Genomic DNA, 18,332 nt, shown 5'->3' with positions numbered 1-18,332 from the left:
GCCTGTTAGCTTGCATGATTCTTGCCATTGTCATTTGACCTCTCAACAACGAGCTGTTTTCGCCCACAGGGCTGCCGCTGACTGGATGTTTTTTGTTTGTCGCACCATTCTCGGTAAACACACTGTTGTGTGTGAAAATCCCGTCCGTTTCTGAGATACTGGAAGAGGCGCGCCTGGCACCGGCGATCATACCATGCTCAAAGTCTCATAGGTCACTCGTTTTGCCCATGCTAACGTTCAATCGAACAGTAACTGAATGCCTCGATGCCCATCTGCCTGCTTTTATGTCTGTAGGAGCGATCCATTTTCGTGAACGGGTTGGTGTACGTAATAAACTGGCCACTGAGTGTATAAGAAATGGTATACACTGTAGGTGCATCATTGCTGTGCCTGTGTTTAGTATAGATTATGTAATAGTGTATATAGATGGTGCCTTATATACCGACTACACTGCCTTTGCAGGATCATGAAAGAAAGAAGGAGATGACAGAGAGATGAGAGAGATGAAGCGAGAGGAACGAAAGAGATGAAGCTAGATGAGAGATGAGTGAGATGAAGCTAGATGAGAGAGGGAAAAAAGAGATGAAATGAAGCTAGATGAGAGATGAAGCTAGATAAGAGAGAGAGATGAAGCTAGATGAGAGATGAAGCTAGATAAGAGAGAGAAGGGGGTAGACAGACCCTTTCCACTTCTTCCTTCCCCTCTCTATTTTTACAGCTGATTTGCAGTTCCAAATGCAGTACCCTGTCTTTTTCTCTCCGATCCACCTCTCCTTCGTCCCTCTTTCCGTCTAATTAGTCAATCCCCTTGACCTCCCCCTCCTCTCTCTTCCCTCTCTCCTCTTTTCTCAGCATCTTATTGTGAGTCATCCCGTCATCCCCTCCCCCTTCTGTCACAGATTTTACCCCCTCCCTGTTTTCCTCCTTTGCTCTCCCTCTCTCTCTCCGTTTCTCCCCCTCCCTCTCTGTTTCTCTCCCTCTCGCTCCCTCTCTCTCCAGTATTTTCTGGCTATCCCTATTAGGCGGAACATACAGACGTCAGGTAACAATGGAAAATCCTCATTCTCTTCTCTTCCTCTCTCTATTTTCATTCTCCAGACTTTCTGTCATCCCCTGTTTTATTCCTGCATCTGGTATTGATTGCATCCCAGTAGCAGAGATGTTCTGTGTTGGAGTGGGTTGGGGTGATGCTGCTGCTTGCCTAGTTCTGTATGTGAGGTGTTACGGTTGTGTATGCTAACTAATGTGTCAGCCCTGGCACTGAGTTCTAGGTGTTTTATTGGTTCACTGTGAGTGTGTGTGTGTCTACTGTGTATACATGTGTGTCAGTTTCTATAAGAGCATTTTTGTAGTGTCTGGGTTCTTTGACGGTGCCTCTCTGTGTGTGTGGAGAAAATGTGATTGTGTTTGAGCTAGCATATGTGTCTATGAGGCAGGTAGAGGAAGGGAGAGCTCTATACGTCTCTTGAGTGTGTGTGCGTGCGCGCATGTTTGTGTGTTTTGAGAGACAGTGAAGGGGATGAAGAGAGCCTTGAATGTCTGTATCACTATGTGTACGGATGCGTGTGTGTGTACAGTGAATGTGTGAGAGAGAAGAGGGATAGTGTCAGCGTCTGCAAAAGTGTGTGTGTGTGTGTGTGTGCCGTGCGTTTGACTGCTCTCCATGCGTCTGTGTCAGTGTGTGTCCAATCGGTGCCAATCCTGCGAAAATAAGCCTTCTGCTTCTCTCTCTCTCCCCCTGCTCTCCTTTTTACCCAACCAACCCTCTCCTCCATCTCTGAATCTCCTCTGTTCTTCAGCCAAAAGGAGGGATTTAATTATTTATCTATTTTTCTCCCCATCGCCCCAACCCCTTCTCCCTCCTCCCTCTCTCTATCTTGCTCTCTCTGGGTATTTGTGCTGAGTGCTGCAATCTACAGTAGGTTTGGTGTGGACATGGGTGTCCTCATACGGCAAACTGCTGGGGGGGGGGGGGGGTTATATAACTTACGGCTGCATTCATTTGAGTCCCGATAATGGGGCTGATTGATGATGGGCTGAAAGTGGATTTATGCATATTGTGGCACCATTAAATTACAAGCATTTACATGAACAACATATGGTTAAGTACATTGATAGTGACTGAAAACATAGGGGCTGAAAGGAATGTATGATATATTTGTCCACCACAAAAATGTCAGTGAAAAACATACAGCGACGCACATACGTTTATAGACAGCAATGTTCAGCTGCTGCAGCATTTCAGTCTTTTTGTGAAAACAGGAGATCACATAGCTGTGCAGTTCTGTAGGGAATCCTTGTTATTTGGTTGATCAAAATAAACGACTATTAGGGGCTAATTACTATTAATAAGGAAAATGATAATGACATCATATGGGACACCATAGGGCAGGGATGGGCAACTTTGATGGTGGTGGAGGTCACAAAATAATCTGAGCTCATCTTGAGGGGCCGCAGTGGCTGGCGGGTCTGCGTACCCACATCCGTACCCACATCCGTACCCACATCCATACCCACACATGCAGTCAGAGCCCGGCCCTGCATATTTTTCTCTCCGCCCCATGGCAAAATGAGTAGAATTTAATGAAATGATTTCTAAAATTGCAAAACCTTCCTAACTGTGGATTTCTGGATAATGCTTGTGATGGTGGGCTAGGCGCTGATGGTCCAATCTTGACCAATGGCAGTGACGGATTCCCTGTGTCTCATGGAGTCGTGAGCCAGGCGACTAGGAACGATGTCGTCATTTAGCTTGAGTCACTCACCACAGATTCCACAACTCTCAGTCCTGATAGCGGAATAGTGTCTTGAGTGAGCAATGTCTTTTAGCATCATGGACTCCATCTAACCTTCTGGTACACGACACATTGTAAAATCAATTCAATTCCTACTGTTGGATGTCTTGCGACTTTACATGTTGGAATGCTCTCATAAATCATGACGGGTTTATAGCAATCGTAATGTCCCTCTCTGCACACTTCATTTACACTTTCATTATTCATTTCCTTACTGTATGTGCAAATGTAATGGTAAAAATAGATATCTTCCCCCCTCTCTCTCTTTCTTTCTCTCCTTCCTTTCGCTCTCTCTTTCACAGGATGTCAATTGTGAGCATCATTGCGAGGGAGATCCTGGACTCCCGAGGAAACCCCACTGTGGAGGTGGACCTGTGCACAGAGAAAGGTGACCTCTCTCATGCCTGTCTGCAAAGCTGAGCATCACACCACACAAAGAGAGCTAAGACTTGCCAAAAGCCATGATAAATTCTAAAGAGGACCTCCCTCGCCTCTCTCTCTCTCTCTGTCTCTCTCAGGTCTTTTCAGGGCTGCAGTGCCCAGTGGAGCGTCCACAGGTATCTATGAGGCTCTAGAGCTGAGGGATGGAGACAAGAGCCGCTACAAGGGCAAAGGTTTGTTTGTGTTCGTGCGCTCGCGAGTGCATGTATATCAAATGCTTGAGTAAACAGAATGATGTTTGTCCCTCCTTCACCATCTTCTCTCCTATCTGCCTTCTTTCTCTGCTCTAGGTGTACTCAAGGCAGTGGGCCACATCAATGACACTCTGGCTCCTGCCCTCATAGCATCGGTGAGTTGGGGACTGTGTTTTGCCAGCTAGGTGACAGTGATCATGTTTTAGTGTGAGTACATATTGATCTGCAGATAACCATCACCTCCGGATGGACTTTCAGGAAGCTGAGTGGATGTGATTGACCTATCCAGACAGGCGTAGATAAAGGAATGTGTGAAGATGGACCAAGGACAGTGGAAGAAAAAAAGAACATGTGTTTTATGGTCACAAACACCAGATAGGTGCAGTGAAATGGGGATGTGTTGGTATGAGTGATTTAAGAGTATGGAGTAATTGTTGTGTGTGTGTCTTATTGTTTGTGTGTGTATTTATGATTCAGACAGCTGAGCCACAGACAGAGAGAGAAATTTATGCTGAGGAAGATTTGAGTGGAAAATAAATATTGGGATGCAGTTAGCCAGTAAAAACGCATTGATGCAACGTACGAAAATCACATTGCCATTGTGCTGCACTTATAGAATGTAGGTATAGAATGTAGGTATAGAATGCATATAGAAATGAGATGAACATCTTACAACTTAATGTTGTTGTACTCTGATTCTATACAAGCAAATCTGTTATATCTATGATATGTGCAAGAGGTAATACTTTTGAGGGTTTGGCTCATAGTTCAAAGGTGGCTGCAAATATGAGATCTTTCTTGTATGCAGTCGCCATATGTTGCGGGTTATCCATCCATTTGTTGAAGAAGAGAATTGGGCCTCGATGACATATCAATTTAAATAACGTTTTAATACGCTTATAAATATATGTCCCATAGGGTATCAGTGTTGTGGAGCAGGAACAACTGGACAACACGATGATTGAAATGGACGGCACAGAGAACAAGTGTGAGTCTCCAGGTTCCTACCAGAGAAACAGATCAAATGTGTCAAGCTGTATCCCCTGATCAATTCAGGTCCACCATTAACTGAGAGAATGGGCTTTTGTCTGAACCTAGATTTTGGTAGCCCTTTTGGAATTGATCACATTTCCTTCATCGTCGACAGCTCAGTTTGGTGCTAATGCTATCCTGGGAATCTCCCTGGCCATTTGCAAGGCTGGTGCAGCAGAGAAAGAGGTCCCCCTGTACCGTCACATTGCGGACCTGGCGGGAAACACAGAGCTGGTGCTGCCAGTTCCAGTGAGAGACTCTACTTATATAACTGTCATATCAGAGGAGGAGGTGGTGTAGTATAATAACAATAATTAACACTGAAACATAATGGTATGTATGATAAAAGTAACATATACTGTATATGAAAAAAGTACGGGAAATGTACTGCACCGTACCTGCTGAACATGGGTATTGGCCTAACTGCTAATTCCCTTCTGTCTCCTCTCATCTCCTTTCCAGGCGTTCAACGTGATCAACGGCGGCTCCCACGCGGGCAACAAGCTAGCCATGCAGGAGTTCATGGTACTTCCTGTGGGGGCGGAGTCTTTCAAGGATGCGCTACGGGTGGGCTCGGAGCTGTACCACACGCTCAGGGGGGTGATCCAGGAGAAGTACGGCCAGGATGCTACCAACGTGGGTGACGAAGGGGGGTTCGCCCCCAATATCCTGGAGAACAGTGAGGGTAAGTGTAGCAGAGTTGATTTAGAGAATCACAGTCCTGTGAGGGGCAGACCTGCCTGAGCCCGATAAGCCCAATTGTCACCATTGGACTACAGGGATTTTAATGATAAACTCAGCAAAAAAACAAACGTCCTCTCACTGTCAACTGCGTTTATTTTCAGCAAACGTAACGTGTAAATATTTGTATGAACATAACAAGATTCAACAACTGAGGCATAAACTGAACAAGTTCCACAGACATGTGACTAACAGAAATTGAATAATGTGTCCCTGAACAAAGGGGTGGTCAAAATCAAAAGTAACAGTCAGTATCTGGTGTGGCCACCAGCTGCATTAAGTACTGCAGTGCATCTCCTCCTCATGGACTACATCAGATTTGCCAGTTCTTGCTGTGAGATATTACCCCACTCTTCCACCAAGGCACCTGCAAGTTCCCTGACATTTCTGGGGGGAATGGCCCTAGCCCTCACCCTTCGATCCAACAGGTCCCAGACGTGCTCAATGGGATTGAGATCCAGGCTCTTCTCTGGCCATGGCAGAACATTGGCATTCCTGTCTTGCAGGAAATCACGCACAGAACGAGCAGTATGGCTGGTGGCATTGTCATGCTGGAGGGTCATGTCAGGATGAGCATGCAGGGAGGGTACCACATGAGGGAGGAGGATGTCTTCCTTGTAATGCACAGCGTTGAGATTGCCTGCAATGACAACAAGCTCAGTCCGATGATGCTGTGACACACCGCCCCAGACCATGATGGACCCTCCACCTCCAAATCGATCCCGCTCCAGAGTACAGGCCTCAGTGTAACGCTCATTCCTTCGACGATAAGCGCAAATCCGTCTATCACCCCTGGTGAGACAAAACCGCGACTCGTCAGTGAAGAGCACCTTTTGCCAGCGACAGTGGGTTTGTGCCCATAGGCAACGTTGTTGCCGGTGATGTCTGGTGAGGACCTGTCTTACATCAGGCCTACAAGCCCTCAGTCCAGCCTCTCTCAGCCTATTGTGGACAGTCTGAGCACTGATGGAGGGATTGTGCGTTCCTGGTGTAACTTGGGCAGTTGTTGTTGCCATCATGTACCTGTCCCGCAGGTATGATGTTCGGATGTACCGACCCTGTGCAGGTGTTGTTACACGTGGTCTGCCACTGCGAGGACGATCAGCTGTCCGTCCTGTCTCCTGTAGCGCTGTCTTAGGCGTCTCACAGTACGGACATTGCAATTTATTGCCCTGGCCACATCTGCAGTCCTCATGTCTCCTTGCAGCATGCCTAAGGCACGTTCACACAGATGAGCAGGGACCCTGGGCATCTTTATTTTGGTGTTTTTCAGAGTCAGTAGAAAGGCCTCTTCAGTGTCTTTAGTTTTCATAACTGTGACCTTAATTGCCTACCGTCTGTAAGCTGTTAGTGTCTTAACGACCGTTCCACAGGTGCATGTTCATTAATTGTTTATGGTTCATTGAACAAGCATGGGAAACGGTGTTTAAACCCTTTACAATGAAGATCTGTGAAGTTATTTGGATCTTTACGAATTATCTTTGAAAGACAGGGTCCTGAAAAAGGGACGTTTCTTTTTTTGCTGAGTTTATAATGGTTAAGCCGTTAGATTCCCGAGCGAGACATCCGCGGTACAAATCTGTTTAAAAACATTTTGCTATGTGCTCAACTGAACACGACTCTGGTAACCCTTTGACCAGAGTTCAAATTATACATTCTCTTGGGGGCAGTTTGAAAATAGTGGACTGTGCCAATGTTAATATTCTGTATGTGCATAATACCACTAGACAAAATCTTCTCACCCACAAACTATTCTACGCTGCAGAAATTAAATCATAAATCCTAAGATGGCAATGAGTTTGCAACCTGCCTCTGTGACAGTGTCTGCCCATCTGTATGTTTGTCACGATGTGTTCTCACATTTCCCAATAGCCAAGGCAATGTGTATCAGATGATCTTTGGACTAACTGTGTGTGTGTGTGAGCGCTTAAGCTTGTACTTGAGCTTGCATTGGTGTATGTGTGTGATAACCCTGGGCCTTGGGCTAAGAATGATGCCGCTATCCCACTATTGAATAAGTAGCTAGGTGTGACAGGAAGTCAGAACCCTGGCAAGATCAAAAATAAGTGTGAAAAGCCTAAAGCAGTGTCAGCTGTAGCCTCTTAGAATAGATTTTGGTCTGTAGTATCTCTCAAGCATCTAGAACAGAATCGGCGTGTATTCTTGCAACCTTTCTGCCTCACTCTCAACCCCACCCCAGCGTGGATACTTTACTATTTCTGCTTTCAGCAACACAGCAGCATCATCTCACCAAACAAACGACAAGACAAGTTTGCTAAAGCAGAAACGGAGTGGTTCAGATGCTAGGTAGAGTCTACCCTTACACCCTTCCTCTCTCGTTCTTTCTTTCCTTCCCTCCTTCTTTCTGTTTCTCCCTTCAGCTTTGGAGCTGATAAAGACAGCCATCGAGAAAGCGGGCTTCACGGATAAGGTGGTGATCGGGATGGATGTGGCGGCGTCCGAGTTTTACCGCGAGGGGAAGTACGACCTGGACTTCAAGTCTCCTCCGGACGCTGACAGACACATCAGTGGAGAGGAGCTGTCAGACATCTACCAAGGCTTCGTTAACGACTACCCAGGTAGGTAGAAGGTTATCTGACACCTATTAGATTCTTAATTCAATCGAACATGAATTTAATTTATTAATTTATTTTATTTGAGAGTTTAAAAAAAGACACACACAGTGCATAATCTTTAAAAAACTAGACAGAGATAACACAAGAACTTTGTCCCCTTTGTAGTGGTGTCCATCGAGGACCCATTTGACCAGGACGACTGGGCCGCCTGGTCCCGCCTAACCGCTTCCGTGGGCATCCAGGTTGTTGGGGACGACCTGACGGTGACCAATCCCAAGAGGATAGAGAAGGCTGCCGAGGAGCGGGCCTGCAACTGCCTACTGCTCAAAGTCAACCAGATTGGCTCTGTCACTGAAGCCATCCAGGCGTAAGTGACCCCACGTCACATGACCAGTCAATCCATCACGTTGATATACAATGGGGCAAAAAAGTATTTATTCAGCCACCAATTGTGCAAATTTGTTTTCTCATTTTGTCTGTCATAGTTGAAGTGTACCTATGATGAAAATTACAGGCCTCTCTCATCTTTTTAAGTGGGAGAACTTGCACAATTGGTGGCTGACTAAATACTTTTTTGCCCCACTGTACTTGTATATAGATGTCAATCTCTGTCACTTGGCCAGGCTAGGTTGTCCTTGAAAAAGAGATGAATTACTTAGTAATATATAGGAGGAACACTATGATGCTCTATAACAAGGTTATGTAGCTCTAATGACGTCGGTCCGTGGTTCCTAATTCTGGTCCTTGAGTAACCCCAACAGTAGCATTTTTATTGTAGCCCAGGACAAGCAGCTGATTCAACTTGTCAACTAATTATCAGGCCCTTTAATGAGTTGAATCAGATATGTTTGTTCAGGGCTACAACATAAATGTGTGCTGTTGAGGGTACTGGAGGACCAGAGTTTGGGACCGCTGAGGTAGGTAATTCTGCTAAAATGTCACGGTCTTGGTCGGATCTGATATGATTGTCACGGGTCTTGGTTATGTGTAATTTTAACTGACTTGTCCGGAAGGAACCATACAGATCTGAACGCGACTGCTGCGGTAGTGAGAACTAGAACTGTTGTAATTTATGCTGCTGCTCTTGTTGGCCAATCATGAGTCGTCAAAGCGGCAATAGTCTACAGTCATATAGAGCCTTGCTATGTGTAGCAAAAGTTAGACATCTAATCAATGGAAGATGGACGGAATGAAAAGTTAAAGGAGAAGGATAGACTACAATGACCAAGAGCCAACAGGTAGGCTGCTACTTAATATTCTATATAGAGTTGTTGTTATTTGTAACTAGGATTATAAAGTGTATGCAATGCAGCTAACGTTAGCTAGCTTAACTAGCTTCTCCCGGTTTGATGCAGTCAAGACAGGTACAACGTAATCATATTTGATGATAAATAACCTAGATTTGGCAGCTATTAGTCTACTATAGCGCGAGTCGGCTTGGTTGCTGTCTCTCGTCTCTCGCTCCCTCCTCCCTGTGTCACTCGCTCAGGGTACGGCCCCTCCCAGCTCCGGTTAATAAAGTAGCTTAAAAAATTACTTTACTACTGCTTCCCTCACTTGGATCGGACCGGGTCTGGATCCGACTAGGTCTATACGGAACAGGTCTAGTCGGTTCAGAACGTGTCTCTATATTTACAGTTGTTATTTATGCATATTTGGCCCGAGTGGGAAAGCCCCAGGTCCATTTAGGAACGGGTCCAAAATACCTCTAGTAGGTAGGGTTCAAGTTAAGTGTGATGTCATTCATACACATTTATGTAGCGTCAATCATCACGTCTGTCTCTTGGTCAGGTTGGAAGTCCTTGAGAAAGAGATGTCAATGGTGATTACCTGCTCAAATAAAATATAATTTAATTAAGAAAATAATGAGCTTTTTTACATTCACATGATCATCAATCAGTCATATTTATATAGCCAATACTTCCATCTATATACCTGTCAAATGTTACAACACTCATAGCCATCAATCATTGACATTTTACAGCTATCCATCATCTATAACTGTTGTCATCAATCCTGACCGTAAGTACAGCCAACGGTCATTGAAAGTTGTTCAATTAAAATATATTAATATAGACATTAATCACTTAGAATCCTACGTTCATTTAACTATCCTTTTGGTACCCTCTCTGATAGTGTATCGCCCACACCCCACCTATCCTCGTTGTCTCACGCTTATTCTACTCTCCATCTCTCTCTATCCCTCTCTCTTTGTCTCTTGCTTACTCTCTGTTTCTCTATATATATCTGCCTGACGCCTTCTCTCTCCCTCTCAGGTGTAAGCTAGCCCAAGCCAATGGCTGGGGAGTGATGGTCAGTCACCGTTCGGGAGAGACAGAGGACACTTTCATCGCTGACCTGGTGGTGGGGCTCTGCACTGGACAGGTACACACTCACTCACAGAGACATGCGGAGCATTCCACACAGACACAGAAGTCCCTGATCATTATACAAATCTGACCACAAAAGTGTATCGCTTTCACTAAATCTGTTCTAATTCTCTCTCTCTCTCTCAGATTAAGACAGGAGCCCCGTGTAGATCTGAGAGGCTGGCCAAGTACAACCAGCTCATGAGGTCAGTGGTCAAACATGATCGTCTTTAGCTATCCTGCCAAATGCTATTCAGTGGCTTATATTGCTTCTTGATGGAATTTGCACCTCAAAACCATAAATCATTATACACTGTGTGTACAAATGCTATGATCCCTTATTGATGTCACCTGTTAAATCTACAGGTTAAATAAGGATTTGTAAGCCTTGAGACATGAGATTGTGTATTTGTGCCATTCAGAGGGTGAATGGATAAGACAAAATACACTGAACAAAACTATAAACGCAACATGTAAAGTGTTGGTCCCATGTTTCATAAACTGAAATAAAAAAATCCCAGAAATGTTTCTTACGCACAAAAAGCGTATTTCTCTGAAATGTTGTGCACAAATTTGTTTATATCTCTGTTAGTGAGCATTTCTCCTTTGCTAAAATAATCCATCCACCTGACAGGTGTGGCATATCTGTAAAGGCAGTCATTGTTGTTCTCCTCCTCAGACGAGGAGGAGCATGGATCGGACCAAGATGCGGATTGGTGATTAATCATACTTTTAATGAAAACAGCAAACAAGACACTACAAAACTACAAAACAACAAACGTGACTAACCTTCAACCGTCCTGTGTGGCCCAAACACTGACACAGGAACAAACACCCACAAAACCCCAGTGAAACCCTGGCTGCCTTAGTATGACTCTCAATCAGAGACAAACGATACACACCTGTCTCTAATTGAGAATCATACCAGGCCGAACACAAAACCCAACATAGAAATACAAAACATAGACTACCCACCCAACACTCACGCCCTGACCAATAAAGACATACAAAACAAGAGAAAACAGGTCAGGAACGTGACAGAACCCCCCCCTTAAGGTGCGAACTCCGGGCGCACCAGCACAAAGTCTAGGGGAGGGTCTGGGTGGGCGTCTGTCCACGGTGGCGGCTCTGGCGGTGGACGAGGTCCCCACCCCACCATAGTCACTCCCCGCTTCTGTATCCCCCTCCCAATGACCACCCTCCAACTAAAACCACCTAAATGAAGGGGCAGCACCGGGATAAGGGCCAGCACCGGGATAAGGGCCAGCACCGGGATAAGGGGCAGCACCGGGATAAGGGGCAGCACCGGGCTGAGGGACTCTGGCAGGTCCTGGCTGAGGGACTCTGGCAGGTCCTGGCTGAGGGACTCTGGCAGGTCCTGGCTGAGGGACTCTGGCAGGTCCTGGCTGAGGGACTCTGGCAGGTCCTGGCTGAGGGACTCTGGCAGGTCCTGGCTGAGGGACTCTGGCAGGTCCTGGCTGGACGGCTCTGGCAGGTCCTGGCTGGACGGCTCTGGCAGGTCCTGGCTGGACGGCTCTGGCAGGTCCTGGCTGGACGGCTCTGGCTGATCCGGTCTGGCGGAAGGCTCTGGCTGATCCGGTCTGGCGGAAGGCTCTGGCTGATCCGGTCTGGCGGAAGGCTCTGGCTGATCCGGTCTGGCGGAAGGCTCTGGCTGATCCGGTCTGGCGGAAGGCTCTGGCTGATCCGGTCTGGCGGAAGGCTCTGGCTGATCCGGTCTGGCGGAAGGCTCTGGCTGATCCGGTCTGGCGGAAGGCTCTGGCTGATCCGGTCTGGCGGAAGGCTCTGGCTGATCCGGTCTGGCGGAAGGCTCTGGCTGATCCGGTCTGGCGGAAGGCTCTGGCTGATCCGGTCTGGCGGAAGGCTCTGTAGGCTCTTGGCAGACGGGCAGCTTTGCAGGCTCATGGCAGACGGGCAGCTTTGCAGGCTCATGGCAGACGGGCAGTTCAGGCGCCGTTGGGCAGACGGGCAGTTCAGGCGCCGCTGGGCAGACGGGCAGTTCAGGCGCCGCTGGGCAGACGGGCAGTTCAGGCGCCGCTGGGCAGACGGGCAGTTCAGGCGCCGCTGGGCAGACGGGCAGTTCAGGCGCCGCTGGGCAGACGGGCTCAGACGGCGCTGGGCAGACAGATGGCTCCGACGGCGCTGGGCAGACAGATGGCTCCGACGGCGCTGGGCAGACAGATGGCTCCGACGGCGCTGGGCAGACAGATGGCTCAGACGGCGCTGGGCAGACAGGCAGTGCAGAAGGCGTTGGGCAGACGGCCGACTCTGCCCTGCTGAGGCGCACAGTAGGCCTGGTGCGTGGTATAGGCACTGGCTGCGCTGGAGAGGAGGAAAGCTCTGACAGCGCTGGACAGGTGGGAGCAGCTGGAGAGAGAACCCGGAGAGACAGCCTGGTGCGGGGGGCTGCCACCGGTGGACTGGTACTTGGAGGTGGCACCGGGTATACCGGACCGTGAAGGAGGACACGTGCTCTTGGGCACCGAGCCTGCCCAACCTTACCAGGTTGAATGGTGCCCGTAGCCCTGCCAGTGCGGCGAGGTGGAATAGCCCGCACTGGGCTATGCTGGCGAACCGGGGACACCATTCGTAAGGCTGGTGCCATGTATGCCGGCCCGAGGAGACGTACTGGAGACCAGATACGTTGGGCCGGCTTCATGACATCTGGCTCGATGCCCAACCTAGCCCTCCCAGTGCGGCAAGGTGGAATAGCCCGCACTGGGCTAAGCACGCGTACTGGGGACACCGTGCGCTTTACCGCATAACACGGTGTCTGACCAGTACGACGCTCTCTCACTCCACGGTAAGCACGGGGAGTTGGCTCAGGTATCCTACCCGGCTTTGCCACACTCCTCGTGTGCCCCCCCCCAAGAAATTTTTGGGTCTGACTCTCGGGCTTCCAGCCTCTCATACGTGCTGCCTCCTCAATCCACCGCTCCTGGGCTGTGGCTGCCTTCTTCTCCTCCCGCGAGCGGCGATTCCCACCAACCTTAGCCCAGGGTCCTTCTCCGTTGAATATTTGTTCCCAACTCCATTCCTCTTCTCTCCATTGCTTTAGTTCCTTTCCTCCGGCTCCAATCCGCTTGGTCCTGTTGTGGTGGGTGTTTCTGTAAAGGCAGTCATTGTTGTTCTCCTCCTCAGACGAGGAGGAGCATGGATCGGACCAAGATGCGGATTGGTGATTAATCATACTTTTAATGAAAACAGCAAACAAGACACTACAAAACTACAAAACAACAAACGTGACTAACCTTCAACCGTCCTGTGTGGCCCAAACACTGACACAGGAACAAACACCCACAAAACCCCAGTGAAACCCTGGCTGCCTTAGTATGACTCTCAATCAGAGACAAACGATACACACCTGTCTCTAATTGAGAATCATACCAGGCCGAACACAAAACCCAACATAGAAATACAAAACATAGACTACCCACCCAACACTCACGCCCTGACCAATAAAGACATACAAAACAAGAGAAAACAGGTCAGGAACGTGACAATATCAAGTTGCTGATTAAACCGCATGATCATTACACAGGTGCACCTTGCACTGTAGCCACTTTAAAATGTGCAGTTGTGTCACACAACACAATGCCACAGATTTTTGGAGAGTGTGCATTTGGCATGCTGACTGCAGGAATATCCACCAGAGCTGTTTCCAGAGAATTTAATGTTCATTTCTGTCTGTAATACAGCCCTTTTGTGGGGGAAAACTCAACTCATTCTGATTGGCTGGGCCTGGCTCCACAGTGGGTGGGGCCTATGCCCTCCCAGCCTACCCATGGCTGCACCCCTGCCCAATCATGTGAAATCCATAGATTAGGGCCTAATGAATTTATTTCAATTGACTGATTTCCTTACATGAACTGTAACTCAGTAAAATCGTTGAAATTGTTTCATGTTGCGTTTATATTTGATATTTTAGTTCAGTATATTTAAGTGCTTTTGAACGGGGTATGGTAGTAGGTACCAGGCGCAACGGTTTGAGTGTGTCAAGAACTGCCAAGCTGCTGGGTTTTTCCACGCTCAACAGTTTCCTGCGTGTATCAAGAATGGTCCACCACCCAATGGACATCCGGGCCAACGGCAGGACAGTGGTCGAAAACGGCTCATTGATGAAAGAGGACAAAGGACACTGACACGAATTGTGCAGCATAACAGACGGGCCACAGTTTGTCAACTGACAGTCCAGTACAATGTTGGTGCCCAAAGACCAATAAAAGAATGCACAACTCGTCGTACCTTGACACGAATGGGGTATGGCAGCCAACGATGTACAGAGTTCAACTTCTTTCCTCAAAAAACAAGAAAACTGTGGTTGCTAAGGAACGAAAACACTGGACACTGGAGAATTGGAAAAATATTACTTGGTCTGATGAATCTCGGTTCCTGCTGGCAGGACTAAGGTATGGCGAAAACCACATAAGTACATGCATCCATCATGCCATGTGTCAACATTGCATGCTGGTGGTGGTGGTGTGGAGCATTTTCATCCTTGATAAAAGTGGAGCAACGTTTGAATGCCACAGGATATCTGAACATCATTGCCAATCAGGTGCATCCCTTCATGGTGTATCCATCTGCAAATAGATTTTTTCAGCAGGGTAATGCCCCATGCCACAAGGCTAGGATTGTCCAGGAATGGTTCCAATAACATGACAGTGAATTCAGCTTACTGCAGTGGCTTGCCCAGTCACCAGATCTCAATCCAATTGAGCATCTGTGGGATGAGATGGAACAAGCTATTCGGAGTAGAGATCCACTCTCAGCCAACTTGACACAACTGTGGGAAGCATTGGAGTCAACATGAGCCAGCATCCCTGTGGAACGCCTTCGACACCTTGTAGAGTCCACACCCCAGTGAATTGAGGCTGTTCTGAGGGCGCAACGCAATATTAGGAAGGCGTTCCTAATGTTTTATACACTCTAGTGTATTTCCATAATAAACACTGCATCTCAAAGGAATAATAATACGCTTCTATTATTGCATGTAAGCATATACTAACATATACTGTGTAGAGACCAACAAGCTACTGTTACAGGTCAACCATCCCTAAAAGTAAGAATAGGAGTAGGACCACGTTGCCCCTAGACACTGATCGAACGTCCGTTTTACTTTCCACCTTGAATGGTTTACGGTCAGGTTAGTACTATTCAGTTACTGTAAACTGAATCTAGACTTGTACCTGCATATAAGGCCAGCTTCCACCTTGAGTGTGACGGAGCGTAGCCCAGGAGCGTATTAATACACATCCCACTCTAAACAAGCGTCACTGAGCTAATTGCTGTGACACTCATGCTAACACGCCAATGTCACCTGGGATCCGCTCAGGGTAATCCCATTGGGCTCTTAGCAGGGCAGGGAGGGCCTCTTATCCAATCATAGCAGCATTAACCGATAACAGCCACTATAACACCCTGATCACTGGGTTAATGGTCCAGGTAGAAGTTACAAGTTGCACAGATCTAGAATCCGATTGCATGACTCCTAATAACAGCTCCTATAACCCCTGATGATCACTGGGTTAATAGTTGCAGGTGGAGGTGTACAGTGCATTCAGACCCCTTGACTTTTTCCACGTTGTTATGCTACAGCCTTATTCTAACATTTTATTAAATAGTTTTTTCCCCCTCATCAATCTACACATAATACCCCATAATGACAAAGCAAAAACTGGTTTTGAGAAATGTTTGCAAATATATATATTTTTTACTGAAATATGACTTTTACATAAGTATTCAGACCCTTTACTGAGTACTTTGTTTAAGCACCTTTGGCAGTGATTACAGCCTTGAGTCTTTTAGGAGAGGACGCTACAAGCTTGGAACACCTGTATTTGGGGAGTTTCTCCCATTCTTCTCTGCAGTTCCTCTCAAGCTCTGTCAGGTTGGATTGGGAGCGTCGCTGCACAGCTATTTTCAGGTCTCTCCAGAGATGTTTGATCGGGTTCAAGTCTGGGCTCTGGCTGGACCACTCAAGGACATTCAGAGACTTGTCCCGAAGCCGCTCCTGCATTGTCTTGGCTGTGTGTTTAGGGTCGTTGTCCTGTTGGAAGGTGAACCTTTGCCCCAGTCTGAGGTCCTGAGCACTCTGCAACAGGTTTTCATCAAGGATCTTTCTGTACGTTGCTCCGTTCATCTTTCCCTCAATTCTGACTAGTCTCCCAGTCCCTCCCGCTGAAAAACATCCCCCCAGCATGATGCTGCCACCACCATGCTTCACCGTAGGGATGGTGCCAGGTTTCCTCCAGACGTGGCGCTTGGCATTCAGGCCAAAGAGTTCAATCTTGGTTTCATCAGACCAAATCATTTAGTTTTTCATGGTCTGAGAGTCCTTTAGGTCCTTTTGGCAAACTCCAAGTGGGCTGTCATGTGCCTTTTACTGAGGAGTGGCTTCTGTCGGGCCACTCTACCATAAAGGCCTGATTGGTGGAGTGCTGCAGAGATGGTTGTCCTTCTGGAAGGTTCTCCCTGACCCTTCTCCCCCAATTGCTCAGTTTGGCCAGGCGGCCAGCTCTAGGAAGAGTCTTGGTGGTTCCAAACTTCTTCCTTTTAAGAATGATGGAGGCCACTGTGTTCTTGGTGACCTTCAATGCTGCAGACATTTTTTGGTATCCTTTCCCAGAATCGTGCCTCGACACAATCCTGTATCGAAGCTCCACAGACAATTCTTTTGACCTCATGGCTTGGTTTTTGCTCTGACATGCACTGTCAACTGTGGGACCTTATATAGACAGGTGTGTGCCTTTTCAAATCATGTCCAATCAATTGAATTTACCACAGGTGGACTCTAATCAAGTTGTAGAAACATCTCAAGGATGATCAATGGAAACAGGATACACCTGAGCTCAATTACAAGTCTCATAGCAAAGGGTCTGTAAAGAAGGTATTTCTGTTTCCTGGGCTTGTGTGTAGACTGAGGATTGTTTAAACATTTTTTTTTTTTTTTAATTTTTTTAATAAGGCTGTAATGTAACAAAATGTGGAAAAAGTCAAGGGGTCTGAATACTTTCCAAATGCACTGTATGTAACCCCAGATCTAGGATCTGATTGCCCAATTACAGCAGCATTAACCAATAATGGCTACTGTATTTCCCTGATCACTGGGTTAATAGCTGCAGGTAGAAGTCGCCCCCTAGCCTAACCACAGATCTAAGTTCAGATTGCCTGGGCTTTTACCTAGAGCATATGGATGTCGGATGCATTTACCTGTTGTATCACTGTTTTCTCGTTCTCTCTTTGTCCATTCTGTTGGTCTCTTTAGGATCGAGGAGGAGTTGGGGGATCAAGCTCGCTTTGCAGGCTATAACTTCAGAAACCCCACTGCCCTGTGAGACCAGACAGACTGACAGACAGACCGACACATCACCGCCAACTATACTCAGAGCCTCTAAACTACATGTACAGAAGAACTACAGGGTAACATGAAATATGCACAGTTACTCTGATTTTGAGACACATAGACTGATAGACAAAGATTTAAAGAGACCGACTGACTGACCGACAGACACAAACATGCAAATAGAGACACACAAGGTCAGAAATTACACCTAAGCAAGACTGAGATGAGTGTCAAAGAGAAAATGAAATACACACAAATAATTTGTTTAAAAAAAAAAAAGAAATACACACCGCTGTATACAACAACAAAAAACACTAACCGATGGCCGACAAGGACAGACTAACTAGGCTGATTGAGAGAAAAAAAGAATACATATTGTATTGCACAGTTTGCTTTTTCACCCACGATGACAAAACTGAACTCTCCCTCCTCCATCCCCCTCTCTTTTCTGGCTCTGCAGTCGTCCCTCGTTCTTGTTGTTGTTTCTTGGTTACCTCCACACTCCCTCTCCTGGTGTTGCTATGATTGCAGAAATGGGCCTGTTCCTCCATGCTTGAAGTCCCAATTTCCCCTTTCCCTACTTTCCATTGATTGCTCTGTCAAAATAATTGCTGTTGAAAGACAAAACTACTGTCATGAAAAAAAATATATATGTGAAATAAAATTATTGTAATTTACAGTTTGAACCACATTGGTGTGTTTTTTTATTTTATTAATATCAGTGTTGTACAAATCTAGATCAGTTTATCCTCCCCTAATCTTAATGTTACACAAAAATAACCCTAGATCAGCATATGGGGGCAATTTCTTCCTACATCATG

The 18,332-nt window shown here is 46.8% G+C and overlaps 1 protein-coding gene across 2 annotated transcripts; it reads left to right on the top strand.

The window, feature by feature from the left end:
* Positions 1-929: 929 nt before the first annotated feature.
* On the top strand, positions 930-18,197 carry LOC139558707 (gamma-enolase-like). Of its 2 annotated transcripts, XR_011671629.1 has the most exons (13): positions 930-1,042; positions 3,098-3,183; positions 3,314-3,409; positions 3,527-3,585; positions 4,349-4,418; positions 4,578-4,711; positions 4,925-5,147; positions 7,585-7,782; positions 7,945-8,146; positions 10,056-10,164; positions 10,296-10,354; positions 17,434-17,588; positions 17,972-18,197. XR_011671629.1 is itself a non-coding variant. In XM_071374037.1 (12 exons), exons 2-12 carry the CDS (start codon positions 3,099-3,101, stop codon positions 17,501-17,503), a joined length of 1,305 nt encoding a protein of 434 aa, XP_071230138.1. In that variant the 5' UTR covers positions 930-1,042; position 3,098; the 3' UTR covers positions 17,504-18,197. The 2 variants fall into 2 exon arrangements, 1 of the variants encoding a protein (XP_071230138.1); XM_071374037.1 differs by having other exon boundaries at positions 17,434-18,197.
* Positions 18,198-18,332: the final 135 nt, after the last annotated feature.

This window comes from Salvelinus alpinus, chromosome 29 (genome assembly GCF_045679555.1).
Source record: "Salvelinus alpinus chromosome 29, SLU_Salpinus.1, whole genome shotgun sequence".
NCBI classification, from domain to species: Eukaryota; Metazoa; Chordata; class Actinopteri; order Salmoniformes; family Salmonidae; genus Salvelinus; species Salvelinus alpinus.
The sequence above is the reverse complement of the archived record's forward strand: the minus strand, read 5'-3'. Positions and strand labels throughout refer to the sequence as shown.